The 24489-nt window shown below is 44.7% G+C and overlaps 1 protein-coding gene across 1 annotated transcript in view; it reads right to left on the bottom strand.

The window, feature by feature from the left end:
- The window catches only part of MYO5B (myosin VB), a 122954-nt gene that overhangs the window by 55818 nt on the left and 42647 nt on the right, over window positions 1–24489 (bottom strand). The window contains exons 12-18 of the mRNA XM_010583079.1: window positions 22834–22915; window positions 21122–21262; window positions 13492–13614; window positions 12115–12198; window positions 6750–6899; window positions 5989–6086; window positions 1304–1390 (exon numbers count right to left, since the gene is read on the bottom strand). Coding sequence (XP_010581381.1) covers window positions 1304–1390; window positions 5989–6086; window positions 6750–6899; window positions 12115–12198; window positions 13492–13614; window positions 21122–21262; window positions 22834–22915 — 765 coding nt within the window. The remainder of the gene's footprint in view (window positions 1–1303; window positions 1391–5988; window positions 6087–6749; window positions 6900–12114; window positions 12199–13491; window positions 13615–21121; window positions 21263–22833; window positions 22916–24489) is intronic.

A 24489-nucleotide genomic window follows, 5' to 3' on the forward strand; every position in this document is an offset into this window, starting at 1 on the left:
TCTTCTAACAGGGCCAGACCCTCAACATGAGGACCCAAATCTCCACGCACCTCTGCCACCCTCTCACGCTGGCAGAGGAGAGAGAGAAATTGGTTTCCATGAAACTTTTCTTCTTTTTCTTTTTTTCCTTCTTAAGTAGTTGAGCTCAGCTGGCCAGGGAGATCCCATCACCAGTTTTTGCCTGTCCATGGAGGTCACTGGCCAACAGACGTTAAGTGGAGCAGAACCACCTCACATCAACGCGCAGAAGCTGCTATCGTCAGAGGCTGTTTGCAGCTTTGCAGAAGATGAGAGTAACTACTAAGGCAGCACACTCCTCCCCAAAAACCGGGACAGGGAGTTTCTCATGGTGTTCAGCATCACGCTTAGCCGACTCTACTGCGTGTATTTATAACTCCTTTGTTCCATATAAAAAGGCTGATGGCTATGCTGACATTAACACAAAGCTGCTTGGCACTAGAACGCAATTGATGCATTTTTAGAATTATTTGCCCTTGCCATCTTCAGGGCTTATTTATAGTTTATGTTTTCTGATTTATTAGGCCCTAAAAACCTCTTTTGAATTTTGTATCACAATTAGCAAGAGCCACACCACCCATAGCCTTTCCTTTTTAAGATGTAAGCGTTTGAAGCCTAGTATGCTTTGGATGTGCAGTGTGAAAGTCTGCAATAATATTTTACAACTCTTATTTTCTTTCTCTGCAAGTATAACCAAAAAATTTTTGGCCAAAATGACTATTGCAGCAGGAGTCTGAAGTCAGAAGAAAAAAAAAAAAGAAAAAAAGGAAGGCAAACCGTACAGTGCAAGGAGCTTTTGTATGGGGAGTTTCAGGGAAGAAGTCCTCTAGGGCAACACTTGCTCCCAGGCAAGCTGGATGCAGAGGATACAGAGACATTATCTTGTTACTGGCTGTCCACCTTCGTGTGGGATCAAAGCTGGATTCCTTTATCTATCATGCACCAGCACATTCAGAGATTTCATCACATCAAATTACTTCTCAGGACCAAACCAAAAGGACCAGCTGAAACATGACACAACACACCCTCTGGCAGCCTCACTTTGCAGCTCATCACTTGATAACGAATCTCTTCAATTTGAGGAACCCAGGACCTAATGGGAGTTTTGCAAAATGAAAAAAATATAAAAAGGGGAAAATCTATCCTGGATGTAAACCAGCTTAAATAAACCCTGTTTGTCCTGAAAACACTAGTGTTTTCTCCTCCCTCCCTTGCCCCAGATGATGAACTTGCTGAGTAAAGCACACCAGCAGCACAACACCACACCTAATTCCCAGCACGGTACCTGGACGGGAAGCCAGCTGCGCTGATGCGGATGGTCTCCAGCACTCCACAAGCTCTCAGCTGCTGTACCGCTCTCTTTGGATCAAATCTGCAATTATATTTAAGATCGAGATTAACACAGTGAGGAGGAACCCACATCAATCTAAAAGCATCCATGAGAACATTTATGTTGGCATCCTCTGCAATATCTCTAATTTTGACCCTGCTGATACACACAGTGCAGGTTAGGGAATTCAGTCCTTTATACCCACATCAGTACACTATGCTGCAAGAAAAACGTACTGTTGCCTGAAACAACTTGATACCGACTCTTTTGGGAACGGGAATTAGCTTCTGATTTGTGGAAAAAAGCTCTGCTCGCATCATTAGTACAAGGGCTGAAGAAACCCATACATCCATGGATAGCTTTTGTCCATACCCATTCCCTCACAAACTTCAGTATAACCACAAATCCCATGCCTTGCTTTGGGAACAGCTTGCACAAAATGTCACACGTTTTCTCTCTGTGTCACAAGACGTTGTGCTTTTCAAGTGCAATGGACCTTGCTATTGCCCTACTATCAATGCCAAGTGGTACTCTTGGGACAAGATGACAATCTGCTGCAATTACTCTCCAGAGCCATAATCTATCCAGCTATGTAAAGCAACACAATTATGATAAAGAAGGGAACAGGCTACCCCACCACAAGCTGCCTGATGAACCAGACAGTACTACTTTTGCAGCTATAAGGGCAACAACGTAATTCCAGAAAGAAGTTGAATTCAACAGCAAAATACATCTGATATATTCAAGTCCGTACCAAAACCGAGTAATTAACAGGTCCCACACGTTTGCAGACTGTTAAGTTTACCAAGAACAGTGGTGCTCATGATCCAGACTAAATGCCTTTGGTAGGCATCAGGTTGAAATTCAAGGTACTTCTGCTCTCAGCTGTCTGCCCTCCTCTTCTTAGCTGGCATTACCCTTTACCACCAGCAGCTCATTTCCATCAGCAATTTGTGCCAAAAAACTGTGCCCACTTGCAGCTGAATACTTGGGCCATGCTCTCTCTGGTTCCTGGCATGAACTGGCTTTCAGATCAGTCTATCTTTGTGCAAAATGCAGGTACCAGCGTCCCCCATCATTTTTCCCTCCCTCCTTCCACCTCGACACCAAATGCACAAAGAGGTCCCAGCTCTCGAGTTCAAGATGTTGGACCCTGGAAGAGGTCACTGGATCAAGCTTGGACTCATAAGATGTAGATGTCCATAGTTGTCTTAGGTTTCCAGAACAAGGGCGAGGAACTAAAGTTTCTCAGGTACTTGCTTGTCCCTTCCTGGAAGCCCAAAGTATTTATACCTGCAGGTCAAGATTGCATGAATAATTCTGCCCGGCCTCTGCTGTGCAAAAGCAGCATAAGAAATAGTCCCCTGCTACTTTGTGCATTTTTAAATTCCCTGGACCTGTCAAGTCCACAGCAAGTTATTCGCTACAACACCGCAAACACGATGCAGGGTGGAAAAATCAGTCTTGGCTGTCACTCACTTCAAGGAAGAATCCACAAGGGTACAATTTCCATAACAATAAATAATAAACAGAACTGGTAGATGGACGGGGAAACCTTCAGTCCTGGAAGATCCCAGGGCAATCTACGTCGTACACGAGGGGAACCTTCTGCAACACGGCCAAGCCCTGCTCAGTGGGGGTGAACAGCAGTAACCAGAGCGGCTGCAGTCATTTATCAGCATGGAAAGCCAGGACCCTTTCTAGCAACAACTCCAGCTACAGACTGAGGCTGAAATAAAGAGCTTAAAAGTGGGACAACACACATTATTATGAACTCCTTTTCCTTGCCATGGCAGGTAGAGGCGCCTCACAGGTTGCTTTTGGCCTGGAAACCCAAGTAAGAGATCACAAACTCTGCCTGAAACAGAATTTGGAAGGAAAATTGTCAAAAGGTGCAAGCTGAAATCAGGCATTGCCCTCACACCTCTCTCTTTGAGGTCTTCTCCATGAGGGTTCAACCTCAGACACAGCCTGCAGTCAGCTGCAGCAAATATCACTGTATGGTGCCAACATTTCCTCCAGGCTGGAAGTCTGACACCTCTCACCTCAAAGATGTAAAGTCTCTAGTCCAATCTCCTATGTTCAAAAGCTGGGGCAGGTATGAGGGCAGACCCATAGCTCAGGGCTTTATCCAGTCAAGGGCTGAAAACATCCAAAGATGGAGGTTGCACAACCTCTCTGGGCAGCCTGATCCACTGACAGACTGTCCTCATGAAGAGAAAAAAAAAAAAGAAAAAAAAGTGTTTCCTTATCTCCAGTCTGAATCTTTCACATCAATTTATGGCCATTGACTCCTGTCTTCCCACCACACACCGCTGTGAAAAGCATGGCTTTGTCCTCTTGGTAGCTCTTGTAAGTACAAGAAGGCTGCTGTTAGGTCCCTTCTCTCCAGGCTAAACATCTCATTTTAGCAAAAAGGTAACATTCTTGTGAGCTGAAAAATGTTGTGGTTTAGGAAGAGAAAAAGGTCTGTGTTTTTTCACTGAACAACAAACATAACACCAAGTGTTCTGCATGCTACAAGACACCACTTCAACATTAAGTCAGAGCGGTGCCACTGATGTTTCTTTTCACTAATGCCTCCTGGCACTATGTGTTTTTCAGCACAAGTGCCTCTGAAATGCAGACTCCTTTACAGACATCCCAGTATTCTCCAGACCCAAGTTTTGCATACAAGCAAATAGACTTTATTTGAGCCACACTAAGGATACAAATTACTCAAGCTGGTGGCAGCTAGATCAACATTGACCAAGATTCGCAGATTACAATTTCAATTAAGCAATCCACGATGGGTGAGGAGGGAGATAATCTCTTGCAGAAGAACCCCCAGTACAAGACACTTGAACCAGTGCTTTCTGGCTTGTAGATGGGGATGCAACACCACCACCCCACACCAAAGCACCCTCTTATCATTTCCAGCCCATGGTGACTCCTGCAAAGCTGCTGGCTGCAGACAGACACCTGCACACTGCTCCTCCAGAACTGTTCTTGTGTCTATTTTGGTTTGCCCTTTGTTCCCAAAATCCTGAGCTTTGACAGCTCTGACATTGGCCAGATGGGGAGCATCACATCGGACCGAGTCACCAGTCAGACTGCGAGCAGACACAAGCAGAATTATCCTCCTGGTATTTGCTACCCATAACATCTTAGAAGTACAATGGAGTTCATTTAGATAATTACTGCACCTTGACAGCCAGGAGCTTGCACATTTATAAAATGATATTAACTGTATCCTGAGCATCACATGAAAAACTGAATTGTAAAGTTAAAGGCAAAGAAGTGAAGATGGATGGGCTGAAAGTAGAGGTGAGGAGGTCCACGGAGTCTTGGAAACACCCTTTGGAAAGGTGAAGCTATTTCACCATACAGAGCATCTACCACACTTTCACTACAGAAAGCTAGAAAAATACTTCTGTGCTTTATCTAAAGAAAGCAATCAAACAAAAAGTGTAATCCTGAATTTCATTTAAATGAACAACCTCCGCAACAGGCAACAAGAGATTGAGGCCCTAAGCTGTACCTACAAAACAGCACATGAAATAGATACAACAGACCACAGAAACTGCCGTCCCAGCACAGACAGCCAACATAGCCTTCTCCAGAGCTGCTAACTAATCATCTAATGAATCAGTTAAACATAAGCCAGTTCCTGAATGTCTTCTAACCATTAATATCCTTCACTTTGCTGTTTGCAAGGGGAGAAGAGTCAAGCCAGGGAAGCTTCCTGGTGGATACACATCCACCAGCATACCATGACCAAGGATGAGCCTTTTTACGGATGCTTCACCCTCCTTTGCAGGATGCTGTTGGAGCCATCTCTGAACTCTGAGGTGGCACCATGCTCACCTGGGAGCACTCAGAGTGCGTTGCATCAGCTGGAGGGCAATGCCTCCCTGCTTATGGGTTACAGTCATAACCTGCTTTCTTAAATGTCACCACCTGCAGTTTATGCCAGCACCTTTAGACAACATCACAACGAGATCTATGAGGGCCCTGCATACTAATGGCCAGGCTTTTTTGGAGTTACAGGGAACAAAATTGGGTACAAATACATTATCAAGAGGTTAAACAAGGCTAACAACTATTTGCTCACAATGTTCACAGCTTGAGATACGTCTCTGAACTACAGAGGAAGATTAAGACTGGCTTTTTGCTTCAGCTGTTCACTCACCTGGAAAACTGCCTGATGTTGATACAAGTCATGCCTTTACTTTTTCCACATTTATTTTGGAAGCACCAAGACATTTTTGTTCATTTTACAAGCCATTTTGCAAGCAAACTACTTGTCTCCACTTTTCCACTTCTTTCTCTGCTACTTTTCACTGTTTAGTACTGCAACTATTTAAATCAAAGTGATTCCGAGATGAAATTGTACAAAGACCCTACTACTGCAAAGCAAGGATGCTCAGTATTAGTAGATTATATCTATGAATTACTAGGACCTGCATTAGTCTTCCCTTCAGGGGCATAAAAACCACATAATGAAACGCAAGAGAACTGACTCCAGCAAACTACGGGGACCTTCCAGTTACGGGAGCAACATTACAACGCGGGGCAATCTCTTTAGCAAGAAGTCAAGTCCAAAGCACACTCTGTTGCTGTAATGCTGAACCCACTTGCTCATCTGAAAGCCTACTTACTTAAAGGGGAGCTTCTCATCGTTCGGCTTGATGCAGCGCACGTAGTGCGGGGTGGTGGCGTTCAGAGTCTCCATGAGCAAATGCAGCGAGTTGCGGAACTGAAAGACAAAACCATTCATTTTGAAGAGGGATGAAGGTGCTGTAGGGCGCAACCCAAGTTGGCAGGCACTGCAAACCACCTGCGGTGCCAGCCTCCAGATGTGACATAGCATGAACCTCCCCGTCAGCCTGGCACATGCAGGAGCAATTCAGAGAAGACACTGGCGGGTTGAGGGCTTCCAGTTCAATGATGTACAACAGCAACAAGTGTTTGCTCAGGGCTTTACCCAGTTGAGTCTTGAAAATCTCCAAGGGTGGAAACAGCACAACCTCTCTAGGCCCCTGTTGCACTGCTTGACTGTCCACCCAGGGGAAAAAAATGCTTTTTCTCAAGTTGTGCAATTTTTGAGCACCATAGTACATTGGGACACAGTCCAGTGAATCCCAGAGTGGCCTCCGCCCTGCTTAGAGCATGTCTCAACTGCTTCCAGTCAAGACTACTCGAGCCTGCTCTTCCAGAGACACTGCTAGCAGGTGTCCAAAATGCAACAGCCAAACTGTTCCCATCCTCAACCCAGGTCACAGGAAGGTCTCCTCACTTATCCACACAACAGCTTTTTATTTATCTCTGCTTCAAATGGAAGAAACAAAATCTGAACTATAAAAATGCGTCTGGATTCACTCGCTCTGTTCCCCTGCCGTCAACTCAAATCATACATTACCTGGTGCCCCACAGTTTTCTTGTGCTCCTTATTGGCAGCTTTGATCACTGGTCTTGCAGAACGGACACTGATTTTGGATGTTCCTTTTGCCATGGAAGTGGTGGGTGCAGCATCCTTCTCATCTTGGAATAAGTCTGCCACCATTTGATACTAAAACGAAAAACAATGCCTGAGCACCTCTGGCCCTGCTCTTTGCTGAATGAACCCACCCAAGTCACATTGCTCTGGTCATTTTTTACCCATCTGAAACCAGGAAGGGGATAAAGGGCAATAAAGCAAAAGCAAGAAGCATTGCCTACATAAACCACGTCAGCAGGACCATTGGCCATTCTGTTTTGTAGTTCATCAAACCTTGAAATGTGCACATTAAAACAAACAAGCAAAAAAAAAAAAAAAAAGAGGATGGCTAGCTGAAAGGCTGCATCACTGAAGCACTGTCCAAGGCACAAAACCTCCTGAACATGAACTGACTCTTGCTCCCAGGCTTCATTTCAAGGTACTCATCCAGTCCTGACCACAGCAAGGATGCTGCCTGCACAGCTCATGCCCCAGGAACGGGGTCTCCCCATGAGAACAGGCAGCAGCCCGCTCCCACCACAGCCCCAGAGATACCCTTGCTTTTCCAAACAATTAAGAGACACCAGCACTTCCTCACTAATTACCTGTATTTCAGCATGAACAAGCAAGGTGACAGCAGGACTGCCATTCTGCAGCCCTGGAAGCACTGCATTTAGCTCCTCGGATCCCTGAAGTCTGGGGTTTCTGGCAAGCCAGCAGCAACATTTCCGCTTCATAAACGGGAGAACAGGTGAGCTGGCAAATGCAGTTAATGCCTTTTTTTTTTTTTTTTTTTAAGGGGAAGGATCTTCAAATTTGCATTAGGCTAGGGAACTTGAATACTAAATCACAATAAATCTGGTCTGTTTAGCAGGGCTGTTAAATTTTCACATCTCGAATCTGGCTATGCACCCACACTGGCTCCCGTTACAGCTGCACTTACATTCAAATAGTAAATTCTTAAATGTGAGAAAAATCACTGTCACTGGGTGGGATTTCACTTATCACCAAGCTGAGTTGGGCTCCAGCCCGGTGACACTGCCAAAGCACCCGTGATGCCGTCCCAGCAGCGTGCAGCCCACCAGAAATGCCCGCTCCGGAGCATCCGTAGGAGAGGGCACCAGCATCACGCTTCCCTTCTCTGTGGCACGCTGTGCCTGACACGTCCATGCAAAAAAACACCGACACGAGGCAGTAGTGTACCGCACAGCACTCTTGCCTCCATCCCAGGCTCCTCCAAAAGCCAAACTTCGTTGTATTTCCATTAAGATCCCGAGAAAAATGCAGAGATTTACTGCTTTATAGACAGTAACAGTCTGGTGCTGTAAAGGGCTGCCTGGCTCTCTGCCACATCCCTGGACTAAGACAGGAACATTTCCAGCCCTGGTCCCGCAGACTGTTCGCACACCTTGCTAGCACGGCAGCCTAAATACCACTGTGGAAAGGAAACTGTTTGCATTACATTAGCAAATTGCTTGTAGGCTCCAGGACAGCACCTGCTAAGGATCTGCTTCATACTCACAGCTTTTATTTTTATCTCTGCAGCTCACTCAACTCCTACTAGAATAAAGGTTCACACCTTCTTTGCCTAACCCTCCATCTCAACAAAAGACATCCTGACAGCTGTTGTACTTCGATGACATGTCACTGTCTTGGGTGCTTTGATTCCTGCAAACACGGGAAGTTTGGGTGGCATGTGCCTGATGCTGGAAGATATCCAACACAGGCTCCACTTTACTATCTCATGCTTAACAATGTGGTAAAACCCCCAGGTGTAATTTCAGATTTCAAAATACCTTCTCAATGCATAGCTGTGAACACTATCGACCCCTCTGTCCACCTGCTATTAATAACAGGAGCACTCGCTCCTGCACAAACACTCAACAAGAACCTCAGAGGCGAGCTTTCAGCTTGTGTAATGCAAGACTGGTGTAACTGGAATCATCTTTAGCAGCCCAGACTCTATTCCACGGATGCTGGGGGATAAACAAGAAGGACAGATCCCTCCTTCCCAACTGGTAGAGTCAAAACCACTAGTGCATAATTCATAATTATAGAGAACTGGAATATAATATCTTAACAGCATGCCCATATGCTTTCAATCAGTATTCAAATCTGTTTCCTTAATTCAAAGAACATCAACTCTCAACTGTTTTAGCTGACCAGCACTAACAAAACTAATTAGCTCCTTTAAAAAGTCTCTTTCACCATCTTGTTGACAGCATTAATGGCATTCTAATTAGCAGAATGCAATTCTGCCTTGGTGGGAGCGCTTCACTAGTGATGCACTTGCTGACAGAGAGGTGTTTAAGTCCTTGCCGAGTTAAACTGAGTGTTCCCCCTTGCTGTGCATATTGCTTTAGTGGGAACATAAAGAAGAACGCAGTGAATACTGTATGCAGGCCTGATCCTGAGTACAGGATAAAGTCCTCGCAGCACAGCCTTTTGCAGCACAAATTTAAGTTTTAGTCAAATTAACACATCTGAGCAGCAGGCTCGGCACTGCCACTGCTCTTCTTTTTGGTTCAGAGAAACCAGGTTGCTTTTTACAACAAAAGGAAAAAAATTCTTATTTGTTTATACCCCTGGAGGGGACATGGCAGGTGAAAGGCAAAAAAAATCAGGATAACTGAATCTGCTGGCCAACATGGTTAGCAAAAGCATGAACAGAAAATCAGGTCTTGGAGGCTTTGCATGAAGAGGGTGAGGAAGTTCCTACTGAGGGAAACGCTGCTCTTCCTCCCGGGACAGCACAGCATCGGCACGGACTGACAACAGCCACCGCTCCCATGTCATTAAAGAAATGGCTCAAAGGCAGAAGTTCATCAAACTATCACCCAAAGATTCTCAGAGCCAAGTGCATTTGAGAATATTTTAAGCTAGCTCACAAATGCAGATGCTGGTGTCATCTACAGAGCCACCACCATGAATTCACAAGGTCCTAATGCCTGATCCCAAGGAGCATTAGCTTAGTTTGCAGGCCAGGTAAACCCAAATCTTTGGTCCTGGGGCATACACATTAATGGCTTTTTAGGTCAAGCAAATCAGTTGCAAGGAGCAGGGCTCGGGGTTTTTTTTGCTATTAAACCGAAGCACAGCCTGCTCTGATATCATGTTATGGTCCCTATATATGAGAGAGAGAAGAGGAGGAGATGCTGTTAATAAACCTGTTTCAGCATTTTTTTAAAAATTCTTTTTTTTAAGGAATGTGTTGCAGGTGGCACCGTCCCCACCACTCTACAACACCACTCCAATGAGTTACATCTCTCCTCTGCACCTACGGGGAGAAGTCAAGCAGAAATCCCTATCAGACACGACCAGTTCTGCAGCACTACCTACAACAGCAACTTCAGCACTGGCTAAATAATTCATCACACAGCATCAATTATTCCTGCAAGTTACCTGGCGTTTCTAATAAGCTCTAATCATGCCCAGTTTTTACCCTGGGAAAGCTGTGAGCTTCCCGAACACACAGAGCTCCTGATTTGGGAGTTATTAAAGCCCAGCTTCAGAGTTATTAGACTCACAACTACCCCCATGGATGAGAAAATTGCTACCTTGCCATCTTCATAAGAATTCATTGCTGAGATGCAGGGCAAGACACTGACAATGCTCAATTAATTTCCCATTCTCATCTCTCTTAACTTTGCCAGGAACAAACTCCTGCTTAAAATGCTCCTAAAAATAATACTTCCTCCCTCTATTTAGGGTGGCATTTGGAAGGTCACACCCAGACATAAACCCAAGGGAGGGTAGCACAAAAAGGAGAAATCTGGATACTTGATGCATCTGCTTGCAACATGCAGGGGGGATTCAAAATTTGTTATGCAAAAAAATATATGCAAGTTAACAAGCTGACCCATGCTGGGAGAAGCTTTGAAATGCTTTGGAGATAAGCAGAAAAGTTCCTTCCCTACACCACACACAAGGTCTGGTGGAAACAACGGTGCCCCAGAGTCATGCAGTCTCGATTTTGGCTGCTGGGTGGTGTGATGAACTTTGCAGGGCTGGATTTTCATACTAACTTCTTAATAATAGAGCTGCCTCTGGCAGTTTTAAGGTAATTTAAAGTCTCAACTCATTAATTGACAATGAAAGGTTGCAGGGTGAATTTTTGGTCTGGTTTTAAACAACAAGGATTTGAAAATCCTTAGATGTCTGTGTTACTGACACTTCTAACCCAACCCACCCAAGTGCAGAGGGAACACCCAAGTGCTCATGGAGAAGACGACTGCAGTACTGGAAGTCAGTGTAAAATCTGCTCGGTTCATACATGCACCTGTAAAGTCTTCAACTTGAAGCCCACTTGCCAAGCACTCGTTTACTGCAGGCACGACCCACGCTGAAGCCTGCAGAATCCCACAGCTACTGCTTTTCTGCTTCCAACACCCCACCGAGTTCAAAGCCCTCAGGACTAACGGAGACTTCAAACCTCAGGTGCCAAAAAGCTCTTTACCAGGAGAGTTGGCATTCGAGGTCAGTCAGTACGTCTGTTGGCACTTGATGCAGTGAGGTGTCGACAAGTTGTTTGTACAATACTTGGGAGAGGAAAGGTACATTGCACAAAATCTTGTAATCCAGGAGCAACAGCAAGTGTGATCATCAATATGTGTTAATTTGTTAATATTACATATCGGCAGCAGTGTGAAATAGTTCTAGAGCAGCAGAGTTCACATTAGATTTCTAGCATTGTATATTAACACTATTTTTTGCATACTAATTATTAAAGTAATTAAAAGCTGCAGGGCCAAGTATGATGGACTACAGCTAAGGGGAACAGCCATTTTCATACAGAATGGTGGTAGAGTCAGCAACGCTACCCATAATATACAAACTATACTGCTGACCATGGCTTTTAATCCCAGGATCACCTGTGGCTCCACATGCTTTTGAGAATTCCTTCGGTGCCAGGTGATGGGTGGGGAGCTCCAAGAGTTAAGCAGGATTTACAGTGCCCTATAACTGACTGTTCCTGATTTTTGCTCTCGGTAACAAAAAAAGAAGAGGATCAGCAGGTTGGGAAAGGATTTTTCTGATGCACCTCAACAGGACACTGACACCAGGGTGAAGGAGAGCAGAGGACCACGCATATCCACACCTGGGTGCGACTAGCAGCCTCATCCCTCCTCTCCCCCCTTATTCCCTCCTCCACATCCCATTTATTTGCCTTTTTTGCTGCTGTTCATGCAAGGTGCCTCCAACCACTTTTGCCTACACGATGTGCTGTGGCACAGCATGGGAACGCAAGCATGAAGCTCACACTTTGGAAAACAGCTATGCTAATTACCTTCCGACTCATTGCTTTTACCTTGCTGGCTTTCAGGATGTTGATCTGTTCCTCATACACGGTGTCCCTGTTCTTCTCCAGAAATCCCTCGCTCTGGTATTCCACCTAGCAAGAAACAAAGGAAGAAGCCCAGAGGGTAAAGTCCAACCACACAAGGACAAGGTGCTGTGTCCCACTGCTCCCCTACTGTCAGGAGCTCACCTGAAAAACCAGAGAGGGAGAAGGGGTGGAAACAACTGGAATTTAAAGGTCACTTATTATCAAAGAAAGTGAATCTGAATGAAAGCAAAACCCTCACAGGATGCATTAACCCTCACAAACATAGATTGTTTCTTAGTCATTAAACTGCTCTGTATGGGACACCCAACTGCACTTCCATGGAAACCAGGGGTAAAAATGCAAAGACCATCAGTACCTCTACAGACTCTTTTGTTTACTCCTGACCTCCTTGCAAGCTAATCAGTAAACCTCAAAAGATGCCCTGGCTACATCTCTTGTAAGTCTTTTGGTTTTAAAATTGCAGAGGGTTGGGATGCAAAAGAAGAATTTAGAGAGGACAGAAGAAAATTTTATATTATTTTTTTACATTTGAAGTTGGCTGAAATAACTGACCACAAAAAAAAAGGGAGGGAAAACTTGCAAAGACCTATCGTTCGTGAAGGGTACATGTGCAAAATCACATGCCTAAGGAAAGGCGAGTATCAGCCTTTGCCACGAGAAGTGCTGCTTGCATCCAGGGCAAACCTGGTTTGGAGAAGCACCTATACAGGATCACAGCAGTTGCATGTCATCTGGCTCCCTGGACACTGGTCTTGCATTTTCCTTTCCAACAAACATGTGTTTTGGATAACTGCAAGGTTTTAAGATTCTTATTTGCTGTGAGTGACATCTATCACATCAAGGTTTCAATGAAGCTGGAGCTCATGGACAAGACCCTATAGGACCAGACACTGGGATTTAGAGTCCCACAGTTGGCATTTTCTCCCTCATAAGGGTGGGATCAGCACAGGGTCACCTCTCACACGCTCCTCCCCACTGCGCCTTGCTCATGCTCGCAGCTCCTGCTTTTCAAAAATAATTCCATTTTCCAATACATTTTCAGTCAAGCTGCCCTTACAGAAATTCATTTTGCCGCAGCTTTAAGAAAGAGGATTTTTCTCTCCTCTAGAAAGCACAACTATTTAAAGCTTAGCGCAATAGTTTGGAGGCTGAAGTCCTTTAAGCTGATCTAGATTTGAGCACCGAACCAAGATTACTGCCAACCAGGCATGCCTATCACCAAAAAGCAGCTCAACGGCGCTATAAACTAATTTTCCTTCATGAAGCTCTTTTTCCCCCCTCCATGCATTTCCCATTTCTGCGTTCAAGTCCCAGCACACGCAACACACACCCAGTTACCTTATCGGCAAAGTGCAGGACGATGAAGGAGGTGTTGGACATGCGGGGCTTCTGGAAGTGCTGGCTGCTGGCATGCCGGTCGTACAGCTTCTGCGCCCAGTTCTGGTCAGTGCCTTTGGGAACCTGGACGGTGAGAAAACGGACCAAAAAGTTGCGGTCAGGCATGCAAAGGAGGTGCAGGGAGGTTTTGGAGGAACCCTCCTTGTGGGCTTCCTGTAGTCTGCATGGGCTACAGGAATATTTGAGAAACAAAGTCCACCTTCCAGTTCTAGGAGCATATGCTATTTTATTTTCATGTATATCTTAACAAACACACTAAAATTTTGTTTCTGGTGAAAGACACCCAAATGCTGGTTCCGCTCCAACAGCCAGAACAGCTCTTGCAGGAAAAAAAAAAAAAAAATTTAACGAAGTATTTTTGCACTTAAGTTACATTAATTGCTCAGGTACCAACATTACTTTTTTAATGCAATTTTTGGTGACCAAATAGTTTCACAAACTGCCACCTGAGTGAACGTGCAAGAGGTTCTGTCTTATTTTGTTTAAAATAATGATAATAAAATGATAATTTTTAAGTATTAAAATAATAATAAAATGATAATTCTTAAAAAACCTCTGCCTCTCAGCAGGTTTGGGGTGGGGTCACTTGGATCCCAAACACAGGATGCATTAACCCCAGCTGCACACAGGGTTGGGACTTTAGACCCACATACCCGTCCTACTGCAGCTAAATGATTCCCGTGTCCCGATCCCACACATCCAATCCCCTGTGCCAGGAATCTTCTGGATGCCAAACCCTCCTTCTACATCCTATTTACCCTGAAATTGGGGTGCAAGTCCTACATGGACCTGCGCTCGAAAGGATTTGGCCATGGTACACTGAGATATCAGGTGTTGCCCAAGACACTGCTTTGGTAGGATGGGGCAGAGAATGGAGAAAACCTAAACAACTACAATGACCAAAAAAAACCTCACAGCACTATCTGTGCTGGAAGGGAATGGGCTACTTTTCACAAAGCAGCAGTTACAAGGAGGATTTGAGCTTACCTTCCTACCCAGCACCTGCAGTTTTTACCAATATATTGCCAAGATCAGGAAAAAAAAAAATTGGTTTTGGTTTATTGTTTTGTAAGCACATATAGCTGTATAGCAGCATATAACAATATATTGTAACTTCTTATACTCTCATGATTACACTTCCCATAAAGACTCTTTTTTTAGGGTATGTTCAAGCCCCTCTGCTAACCAGCCAAACCCCCAAAGCTTTCCAAAAAAACCTAAGGGCATTTGAGAAAAGCACCATGGCTGTAAATATCTGTTCTTTTGTACTTTTCCAGCACAAGTTTGCCAGAAAGCAAAATTCTTGAAAACCAAAGGAAACAAGGAGGGAAGTTGTTACACTTGAAGGCTGGGGACCACAGCTGATGGGGTTTATCCCCATCCCTCCTGCCTGGCCGGCAGGGATGGGAAAGGCACAGGCTGGTGGACCCTCCATCACTGCTTCCCATGACAGGACAGCAATGGTGACACACACACACATGATTTTTAACCAAAAAAATGGCCGACTGGATTATTTAGGTTAGGAAAAGAGAAGAGTCAGAAGAAAAGTGTTAGGCAATATTTAAAATTAGATGGGACAAAGCCTAGAAACCACAGAATAATTGTGCAGCGTCAGGGAAAGCTCTGGATCATCCATCAGGTCTCTACGTAGACCTTTATATGAAAACTGACAGAGGAAATAGGGACAGCAAACACTAAAAAGGAAAACTTGAGACAGATGAGGAATATTTCTTTATGCTGCTCTGAAACAGCCTTTGATTTCATGACAGCAAGCCAAAACACATCAGAAGGGTTCCGGACACAGGGACAAGTATCTCCTGCCCACTGCCATTAACTGGAAGAAGTGGCTGAATTAAATGCAGCAGCCACTCACACAAGCCATGCTATCCCAGACATATTTATGTTTTACAGTTGTAAGTGTAGCCAATTATGGATACACATAGAAATAACATGGACTTTATATAAACATTAAAAGGTATTTATTTATGCAATTATAAACATATGTTATTTACGCAAGATAGACATGCCTATTTAAACTATAGAGTTACATAAATGCACATGAGTTTCTTTTCATCAGTTATATTTCATATTTATATGTAAAAAACCCCATCCTTTCTGGAGCTATCATTAGGTCTCTCCTGTTCAGGACCGAGCCGTGAGTGCAGAGCAGGAACACTGCTGCCACCTGAGCCACCAGATGCAGCAGAGAGCAGCTTTATCCTGCACCAGCTCTCTTTTAGGCCATCCACTTGGCTGAAAACTCCTGCTTATCTCAGAGTTGAACTTCAAAGGCATCGCTCCTGCCTCCCAGAAACAGGGTTTCGCTATACCCACACCGCTCCCTGCTCACTGTTGTGCAGCCTGGGTATTTTTAGCTGCCTGAGAAGCACCTGATAGGGACCAAGTCCCAGAGATAAAAACTAACAGGGCCATTATCTATGCTATTATAACAGCTTTTGGTATTGGCTTGGCAGTTTAAGGCCTTTAGAGCCACTGAGAAAGTTATTTAGAGACTATCTCATCAGTGCAAGACATTATTAGGGGATGGGAAAGACGAGAACCGACTGTCTTGTAAGTATTGTATGGAAATCTCTAAACGGGAAAAACCTTACATCAGTGATTTCACAAGGTCACTGCTTCTGCTTCTCTGTCCTCACCAGCCCTCTACCCATCATTGCATAAAATCGGTTGGGCAGCGTAATCCCAGCCAGCATCACCTCCCATCTCCATAGACTGTTCTCCAAGCTGCCAGGAGCTACTGAAACTGAAATCAAACCTAGCCGGTGCAGCCAGGGTCAGCCCCTAGGCTTGGGTCCACAGCTTTTGCATCAGAAGCATCCCAGGGTCAAGAACCCACCATGACCACCAGACAGCCAAAGAGATGTTTGGAGCTGCTTGGACAAAAGGCTGAGATTCCCTCCACCATCACCTCCAACAGAAGGACAATTAACTGGATAAAAGCAACAAAGGTCCCTTCATACCTAATGATCTACAAGTCAACCCTCTGAAAACACAGTAGGAGCTATTTACATTTTATTTCTTTTCTCCTTAACACTCCAATAGGTATTAAAGCTTGAAAAGAGCCTGGGCTTCCTCCACACTCCAGAGACACGCTCCGCTGCAAGTGATGCGCCTGACTTTAAAGTCATAAAAGCTGACAGCGTGACGTAGGCGAGGTTATTCTGCCGTTATTCAGATTAGGCGGTCCACCTGAAAGGGAAGTCCAGAGGTCCAACCTCCATGTATCTGCCCGTGGAGCAGAAATCCCCCTGGACAGGACCGGGCGGCACAGGAAGGCAACGTGCTTATTTCTGATGTTCAAAAAACTAACAAGTCCAGACAAGGAAAACACATTGGCTCAGGTAATTAAGTTCACAGCAATGCACAGAGACAAGCAGGATTGAAAAGCAGTCTGGTAGAAGCAGACTTCAGTGTTTCTGGCACTTGACAGAAGGACACAGGAAAGGTTAAAGAGCATCTTTTGAAAAGCGTTAGAAAACGCATTTGGCACATTAACAGTGTAACACGATGGCAACGTGCCATAAAACACAAAATGGATCCACAAGGGAGTTTGAGAACATGAGGGAGTTTTGGGGTTTGGTTAGACACATCCCCCTTTGGCAGCCTGAGGGTCACGTTGCTCCTCAGCAGAAAGAATTTCACTAAGATCCATAACAGCACGCGGAAAACGATGCCATGACTGACACATCGACCCATCCAACCAGCCCATCCTTGATCAAACCCTTTTAGATGCACTTCATGCCAATAGAAATGCTTTTTCATTAATTTTTCCATTCCCACTCCCATCCCAACAGCACAGGCAAAAACAAGAGAGCAGAAAGTCAGCAGGACACCTTATGGAGAAACCTGGACATTCACAACAACTTCTGACTGTACTCCTGAATGACACTTGGGAAGTGTATGGAAAACACACAGCACTCCCATGGAGCAAGCAGTTTCAGCCAGAAAAGCAGGACACCTTATCCAGCTTTGTTACAGAGACCTGACTGCATTTCTTAGAGAATTTTCAATTTCCTCTGAGAATAATTTAAGTCCCTTGAAAAAATCAACCCCAACTGGCTTCTCTTCTCCAGAGCACTGAAGTTGCTCTTCATGTGTTCCCTCCAACCACAAAGCCTTCAAAGCCTTCCTAGGAAGTCTGCTGTCCCCTCTGCCAAAGTCATTCCCTCTACAATAAGGCCAACCATACCCTAAAGCCATCCCAGACATCCAAGCAAGTCTTCCACATGCCCTCCCAACTTCCCACGACTGGATTTTCATAAGACAGCCTTCCTCCTTAACGCCTGTCTGTTCTGATAGGCTCTACGCTGGTCTCCTTACTCTCCTCTCCTCTTATCCCAGGTTATTTCCCACCATTGCCATTGGCCCTACGGTGAGTCCCTCCACATTTCACAGCTCACCCGCAGGGAGGTTCTCCTGGATGCAGCCCTTCTTCCCTTTCCCTCCTCTTCAGGCTCATTCACCAGTTTGTGTTAAAGCACTTCAATGTTGTGCTTGTCGTGGTGGCCTTGGTTTCTGGCCAGTGACATTTCTGTACACGGGACATGAACTCTTGCTGTTCCTCCAGCATCTTTTATGCCAAAGTGAAACCAAGAAGTCCTAAAAGCTTCAGATCTAAGCAGGTGACCCTCCAGTGCAGGAAACGGGGAAGAGGCTCTTTGACCTCCAAGGTCACTTAGCAGAAGACATAAGGTCACAGTCTCATGGAGATTATAAGGCTTCCTGGGCAGACCAAGGACATAACTGAAGGTCAGACCAAATGACCTCCAGAAGCCCCCTCCAAGCTTAGGAGGAGCTTGTACAACAGCTTCCAACTCCTAAGACCTCAAAGCTGGGTAAAAAAACCCAAACCCAAACATATCCTAAAGCCCTCTTTTTTCAGAGCTAGGGGTTTTATCGTTTGCTTTCATGAGACAGGTTTAGTCCTTACAACTCCAGTTGCAATTCGAGAGCCCTCTCTTTCATTGCCGATGCCCATTTCAACCCTGTCTGGTCCCCTTCTTCTCCAAACAGTGACAAGACTCTCATATGACCTTTGTTAGCTGAACTGCTTCAGCACGTACCCAACCACTCCCTCCCCAACCTCACATTAAAGATTAAAAAAAAAAATCCATACTGTGAAGCAAGAACATTAGCGACAAACCCTCCGCATTTGCGCTAATGTTTCATTATGTTGCCAGGACCCCCTCGATGCCATTTCAAGTTCCAGAGTATATTTATCCAACGTTTGTACGTGCTAACGAGATGACTTGCAATTACCCTATTGTGGTCCTGCGCCCGCCAGCTCTCCCCGAGAGGCAAAACGCTGCTGCGGGGGTGAAGGTTTTCATCTATAAACTGGTGCTTTCAGTTGACAGGCTTTGCTGAAATTTTCATAAAGCTGGAGAACACTTGCAGGTTATTATAAAAGAGCCGATTACAGGGCCCATAATAAGGGCCTGTGACTAATGACAGCATTCCCCACTGACAGGTAAATACCCAGATAACTGGCATTTGATGGGGGGGGGGAATAGATCTTGTGTTTCAGTTTTTTGGCCAAAAAAAAGTACATACGGAAAAAGTAGTACCAAGCAGATCTACAGCAAAGTTGTCCATACTACTGCTGTTGCACAGGAGTTGCTCCATCTAATCCAATGTCACCAGCAGCAACCAGTGCCAGGTGCTTCAGAGAGGAGCAAAGGGCGGTATCAGCCAATATGGCACAAAGGAAAGTTCCCTTAAACACCCAGGAGTCAGCTGTAGCTTGAAGAGTTTAACAGGCTTAATAGTGCAGAGACCAAAAGAAATGGTGCTGAATATCAAGCAAATAATCTGACCTCCTTCTGACCAGCACTGGCTAAGATGCTATTTTTGAGGGCATCAAATTAAGTTTAATTTGTTCTCATTTTCAAGGAGTCTTCCTGAGACTGGATTTGAAAAGGGCAAAGCCACAACTCTGGCTCATCACAAAGAGACAGCTGGCATGTCTGTACCCCAGATGAGGACTGAGCTCATGGGATGTGCAGGTTGGGACAGCCCTGTTGTGCATGGGAAGGCAGCCCTGTCGCATGGAGGAGAGCAGCCACTTGACAGGTCACCTCGCTTCCAGACAAGTCATACATCTCCTTAAATCCCAACAGGGACATTAGTCTAAATAATGGATCCAAAACCTTTCCCTCTGATGCAACATGACACTCCTGCCCTCGGACCACTGGATCTGTCCCATACCCATGGATCCCACAGAGCCAACAAGAATTCGTTGTGTCCTTCTCATCACTTTGGCTATCCTGGTGAAGGGCCCATTCCCTGCTTCAGCTCTCCCACCACCCTTTGCCTCACCCTTCTCTGCCCTCCTTCAAAAACCCTCAAAGCCCTTCTACAGTCAATAAGACATTTCCTGGCACAGAGTATATCCAAGTCTTGATAGAAACTCTTCCCAAAGACAACTTGTTGATCACACCACAGCAAAACCAGCCTGAGGCTCCACAAGGCAGCCACATCCATCAGCAAGGCAGTCACCACCCCCTTCCACCGGGCTGTTCTCAGCATTAAAAAGGCTTATTTCATGGTTGAATCTGTCTAACTTCAACTTCTAGCTATTGCATGCTGGGGGTGGGAGGGGGTTGTGTGTGTGTCAGAGGGTCTGAAAACCCTCCCACTGACTATCACTTACAACCACTCATGTGCAGCGCTCAAGTTTCTTTATCCTCAGTATCACAATGTTTTATAGCCCTGATCTGATAACACTCTCTCCAGTATTTCCCTCACCATCATTGCTGTGCAGACACCAGAACTGAAGCGATACGAGCTGCTCTGCCCAATGTAGGAGCCCTTTTCATCAAGGCATCACACTGAGCTCTCCTGTTGAGATGACCATACCTAAAGACTCCGGACTTTCCACTTACTCTTAACACCAAAGACCTTCAAAACAGGCGTCCCAGCCTCCCAAGAGGCTCTTCCATCTTGCATTTCTTGTTTCTAAATATATTTGATAATTCATGACTGAATAAGGAGTGCAACCTTTCTTATGGATTCTCATGAAGGTTTGTGATTCTGGCCCTTCTTCTCAACTTTTAAGCAAGATGTAATTTAGGCTGGTATCAGAGAGAGAGTAAAAGATAGCAAACTACTCTCCCAACATAATAAGCATCTGAAGTCTGTACACTAAATGCAATTGACTTTACCCCAAATAGCTATCACAAGACAACCCAGGTTTCCCTTGGCACAAAGTAAGGCTTGAGGCAGGGAGGAACTCCAGCTCTTGGGTAACACTGAAGAAAAAGTCGCACGCAAAGGCTATTCCTAAGTGCAGCAAGGCCAGAAGCATGAGCTCTGGCAACACATGGTGAGATCAGGTACCCAGGTTGGTAGCAAACATCTGCCAAGGAGGCTCTGGATAGTCCTAAAGCAAAGCAAAGCAAATGCCAACAGCCTACCCTAGCTATGAGCACCTGGCAATGCATGTGAAAGGAGATGTTTACCCTCTTGCAAGCTACCACAGGTTAAAGCCCATTCTTTAACCTTTTATAAAAATAAAAATGCCAGCAAAAAGGTGGATGATCCTCTTTACCTTGCACTCTTCATCCAGTAAGTCCAAGATACCAAGTTTTGCCTCTATAAGGTCTATGCAGGGCTGGTTATCGTAGAAGTCTATGAGAGTCCAAGGGATTCCCTCCTTCATGTACTCTTCTTGTTCCAGCTTAAACACGTGCTGAGAGTGGAAAAACAACAGAGTTACTGACCATGATCCCAGCCAGCAGAGCACCAGCCCCTTCCCCGTTCACCCACTTGTCCCCACTGGAATAAAATATTCCATCAGTACATCCAGAAGCCATAGAAGCTTTAGGTGTCCTCACGTACAGCTTTGTACAGCCTCTACCATTTACACAATCTAGCTTCTGGCAAGGAAAATAAAAGCTTTACACTAGGAAACCATGGGGTAGGAAAAAGAAAAAAGGCTTTAAATGACTTTCACTAGAAAATGACTGAAGCTGTCACTACATCTAGGTGGAAGCCATATATTGAAATGACAATGACATATATATCTCTTGGGCTAAGAAAAATCCCTCTCTCCTTTAGTGCTCTGCTGATTAAACTAGTGAGCTGCAGCAGGTTCACAAGCTGGGAGCCCAGCCAGGGCTGAGCGCATGTGACCCCATCTGTGAGCAGAGCTTCACAGAGAGCACCCAACGTCCTAGAAAGGATATCAGCAGCAGTATCTAACTGACTCAGGAACACTTCTATTGCAGATTGTTATTTAAAAAAAAAAAAAAAAATAAAAAAAAAATCTTTGAATGGCTTATATCTCAGACCTCTGCTCTAGCAGATAAATTGTCTCTGGCTATTTCTGAGATACTCTAAGCATATTAAAAAAATGATTTTTCAAACGCACTTTTTTCTTCAAAGATAGCTTTTTAAAATCTCTTCAAACATGTCATCTCAGAGTTTGAATTTATAAGCTTCAGAAGTGATAGTTGGATGTACCAAGTAAGATATGAATAGTGCAAATACAATCCATAATTTACTTTTCATTTTTAGCAGCGGTGATCTGATGCATGAGATATACTGCAAGTGTTCACGTCCATGCATATGATACAGTTTCAAAGTGCCAAACTACTCCACAGTAATTAGCTGCTCAAATTTAACAAGTTTTCCCTTGTATCCTGAAACTAATAGTGATTTTTTTCCCTGCTTACAACAAAAACAGAAAACAACCCCTTACTGGTTTCATTTCCAGCGCAGGTAAGCGCTTGTATTTAATAAAACAGAAGAATCTCAAGTTTTTGTGAGGCATGTCCAAGTGAAAAATGGGGAGTGCGTCCCATCCTGCTACTTAATACAGAGTTTTCGTTGCAGACATTTAAGCCACATTTAATGGGCAGGTTTCCACCCATGCTTTATCTCACAGTGGAAATCAGGACTCGGCACGAGACTATCCAGGTTTTGGTTTAGGACTGACACTATGAAAAACAAAAATTGGCAAACTACCTACTTACCCAAAACCATCAATGAAACTTTGCATAAACCATTTGCAAACCTGTTTCCAGTACCAAGCTTATAAATCAATCAAGCAGTATTTTCAACTTGATATGAATATTTAGTGCAATTGCAATGCACAATCATTGCCCAGGAGAGATGGTATCCCAAGGACGACATTCATGCTGGCCATGCGATCTGGCCAGGCTGCAGGTAAGTGCAATTAAGCAGAAACCAGACATACAGTAATCCAGCCTTGATATGTTTTGTGTTAAGTTTTATGGAACGCTTCCAAGCTGACCTTACCAAGTTGAACTGCTGCTGGAGCTTTTCGTTGGCATAGTTGATACAGAACTGTTCAAAGCTATTCACTTCAAAAGTTTCAAACCTGCAAAGCAATGAATAAATCAGTATTAAGCATTGCTTAGTCTCAAAATCAACTTGTCTCTGCAACAGCGTCATCTGCGTGACAGGGAACACCAGTTATTCAACCATCTCTTTGCGTTCCTCCTATCCCAGATCTACTCTTTATTCCTCATTCCCCGAAACGTCTATCTTTCCTTGCCACCACCCAAGGGATTCAATAGGTCTCTTCTGCTACTCACAAATGAGATATTCGGTACGACTGTAGCTTCCTGCCCATCAGGCAGTAGTGCTGTCTGAGATGAGAAATGTAACACCCTCTCTCAGGGAAAAATATTATGAAATATTAAGTCCAAATATATTCGCTGCAAAGGTGATGGAGAAACAGTAGCTGCTGTCTTAAAAGACTCAACATGGTAATTTTAATGCAATTCAATAGAGCAGAAAAAGAAGGTATTAAATTCATCATTATAGCCTCTGTATTGCATCCCTGATAGCACAAAAATTAGATACATGTGAGCAAGTGACTTCTGGAAGGCAGAGGGAGAAATGGTGCTTTCAGCTCCAATTCCAACACATTTCTTAGAGGGAGTTTGGTGTTGGTCTTGGTGATTCCCCTCTTCACCGGGGCTTCCAAAGCTCCCCTCACAGAAACATCATCCCACCCCTCCACAGACCATCAGCCAACTCCAAACCAAGCTCAAAACTGTCTTCTAGTCACAATTAGAAAAGAAAGAATATGCAGTTTTAATAACACAAACTACAGGCAAGCAGGCAGCAGAAAGTCAGCGGAGCTGCTGGGGCGGTCAGGGCTGAAGTACGCGATGCCCAGGGACAGGCACAGGGAGCTGGGTTTGCTCTTAAAAAAAAGACATTTTTCAGCTACCATAGGGAATTATGTTATTTATATTTCTATTTTTAAGGCACAGTTGGAAGGAGGAGGAAAAAAGTCTTTGACACATGACTGTAAGGATTAAACTAAGGGGAGAAGTGGCAAGGCTCCCTGTGCTTAACGAATAAGCTGCTGTAATGATAAATGCATGGTGAAATAATTGCTCCCGTAATAGGTGCTGTAGGAGCTGGCAGAACAGTCTTAAAGTACTGAACAAATGAAGCCCCTTTTTTTTTTTTTCCTCTTCCACCACCCCCCAAAAAAATAAAAATCAGTATTTCTGGTACTTTCTGAGGACTACCTGGCTGTCATCTATGTGATGCAGTTATTCCCCAGGTATTGCCAGGTGGTAATGCCCTCACCGTACAAAACGCCCGAGTCCTTGAGGAAAGGCAATGCAAAAATGCAAAAGGAGAAGGGGGGAATGGGAGAAAGGAGCCACTTTTGTGCTTATATCAGCCCCACAGCACTCAAGAAAACCCAGGACCACTTCCCCTTGTCTGTCCAGGAGCTGGCATTGCCCCTGGCGTCAGTGCAGCCTGTGCCAAGCAGAGGATGTTCAACGCATCCCCATCCCAGGAACAGAGCTTCACAATCCTTATTGCAACTAAATCTGGTGTCTGGGACCAATGAATGTTTATATTAAACACGTGGCCAGAGCCTCAGTGGTGAACGTGTCCTTGAAGAACTCCCAATGTGCTTGATCT

This window comes from Haliaeetus leucocephalus, unplaced genomic scaffold (assembly GCF_000737465.1).
Source record: "Haliaeetus leucocephalus isolate CR32 unplaced genomic scaffold, Haliaeetus_leucocephalus-4.0 Scaffold866, whole genome shotgun sequence".
Classification (NCBI taxonomy): domain Eukaryota; kingdom Metazoa; phylum Chordata; class Aves; order Accipitriformes; family Accipitridae; genus Haliaeetus; species Haliaeetus leucocephalus.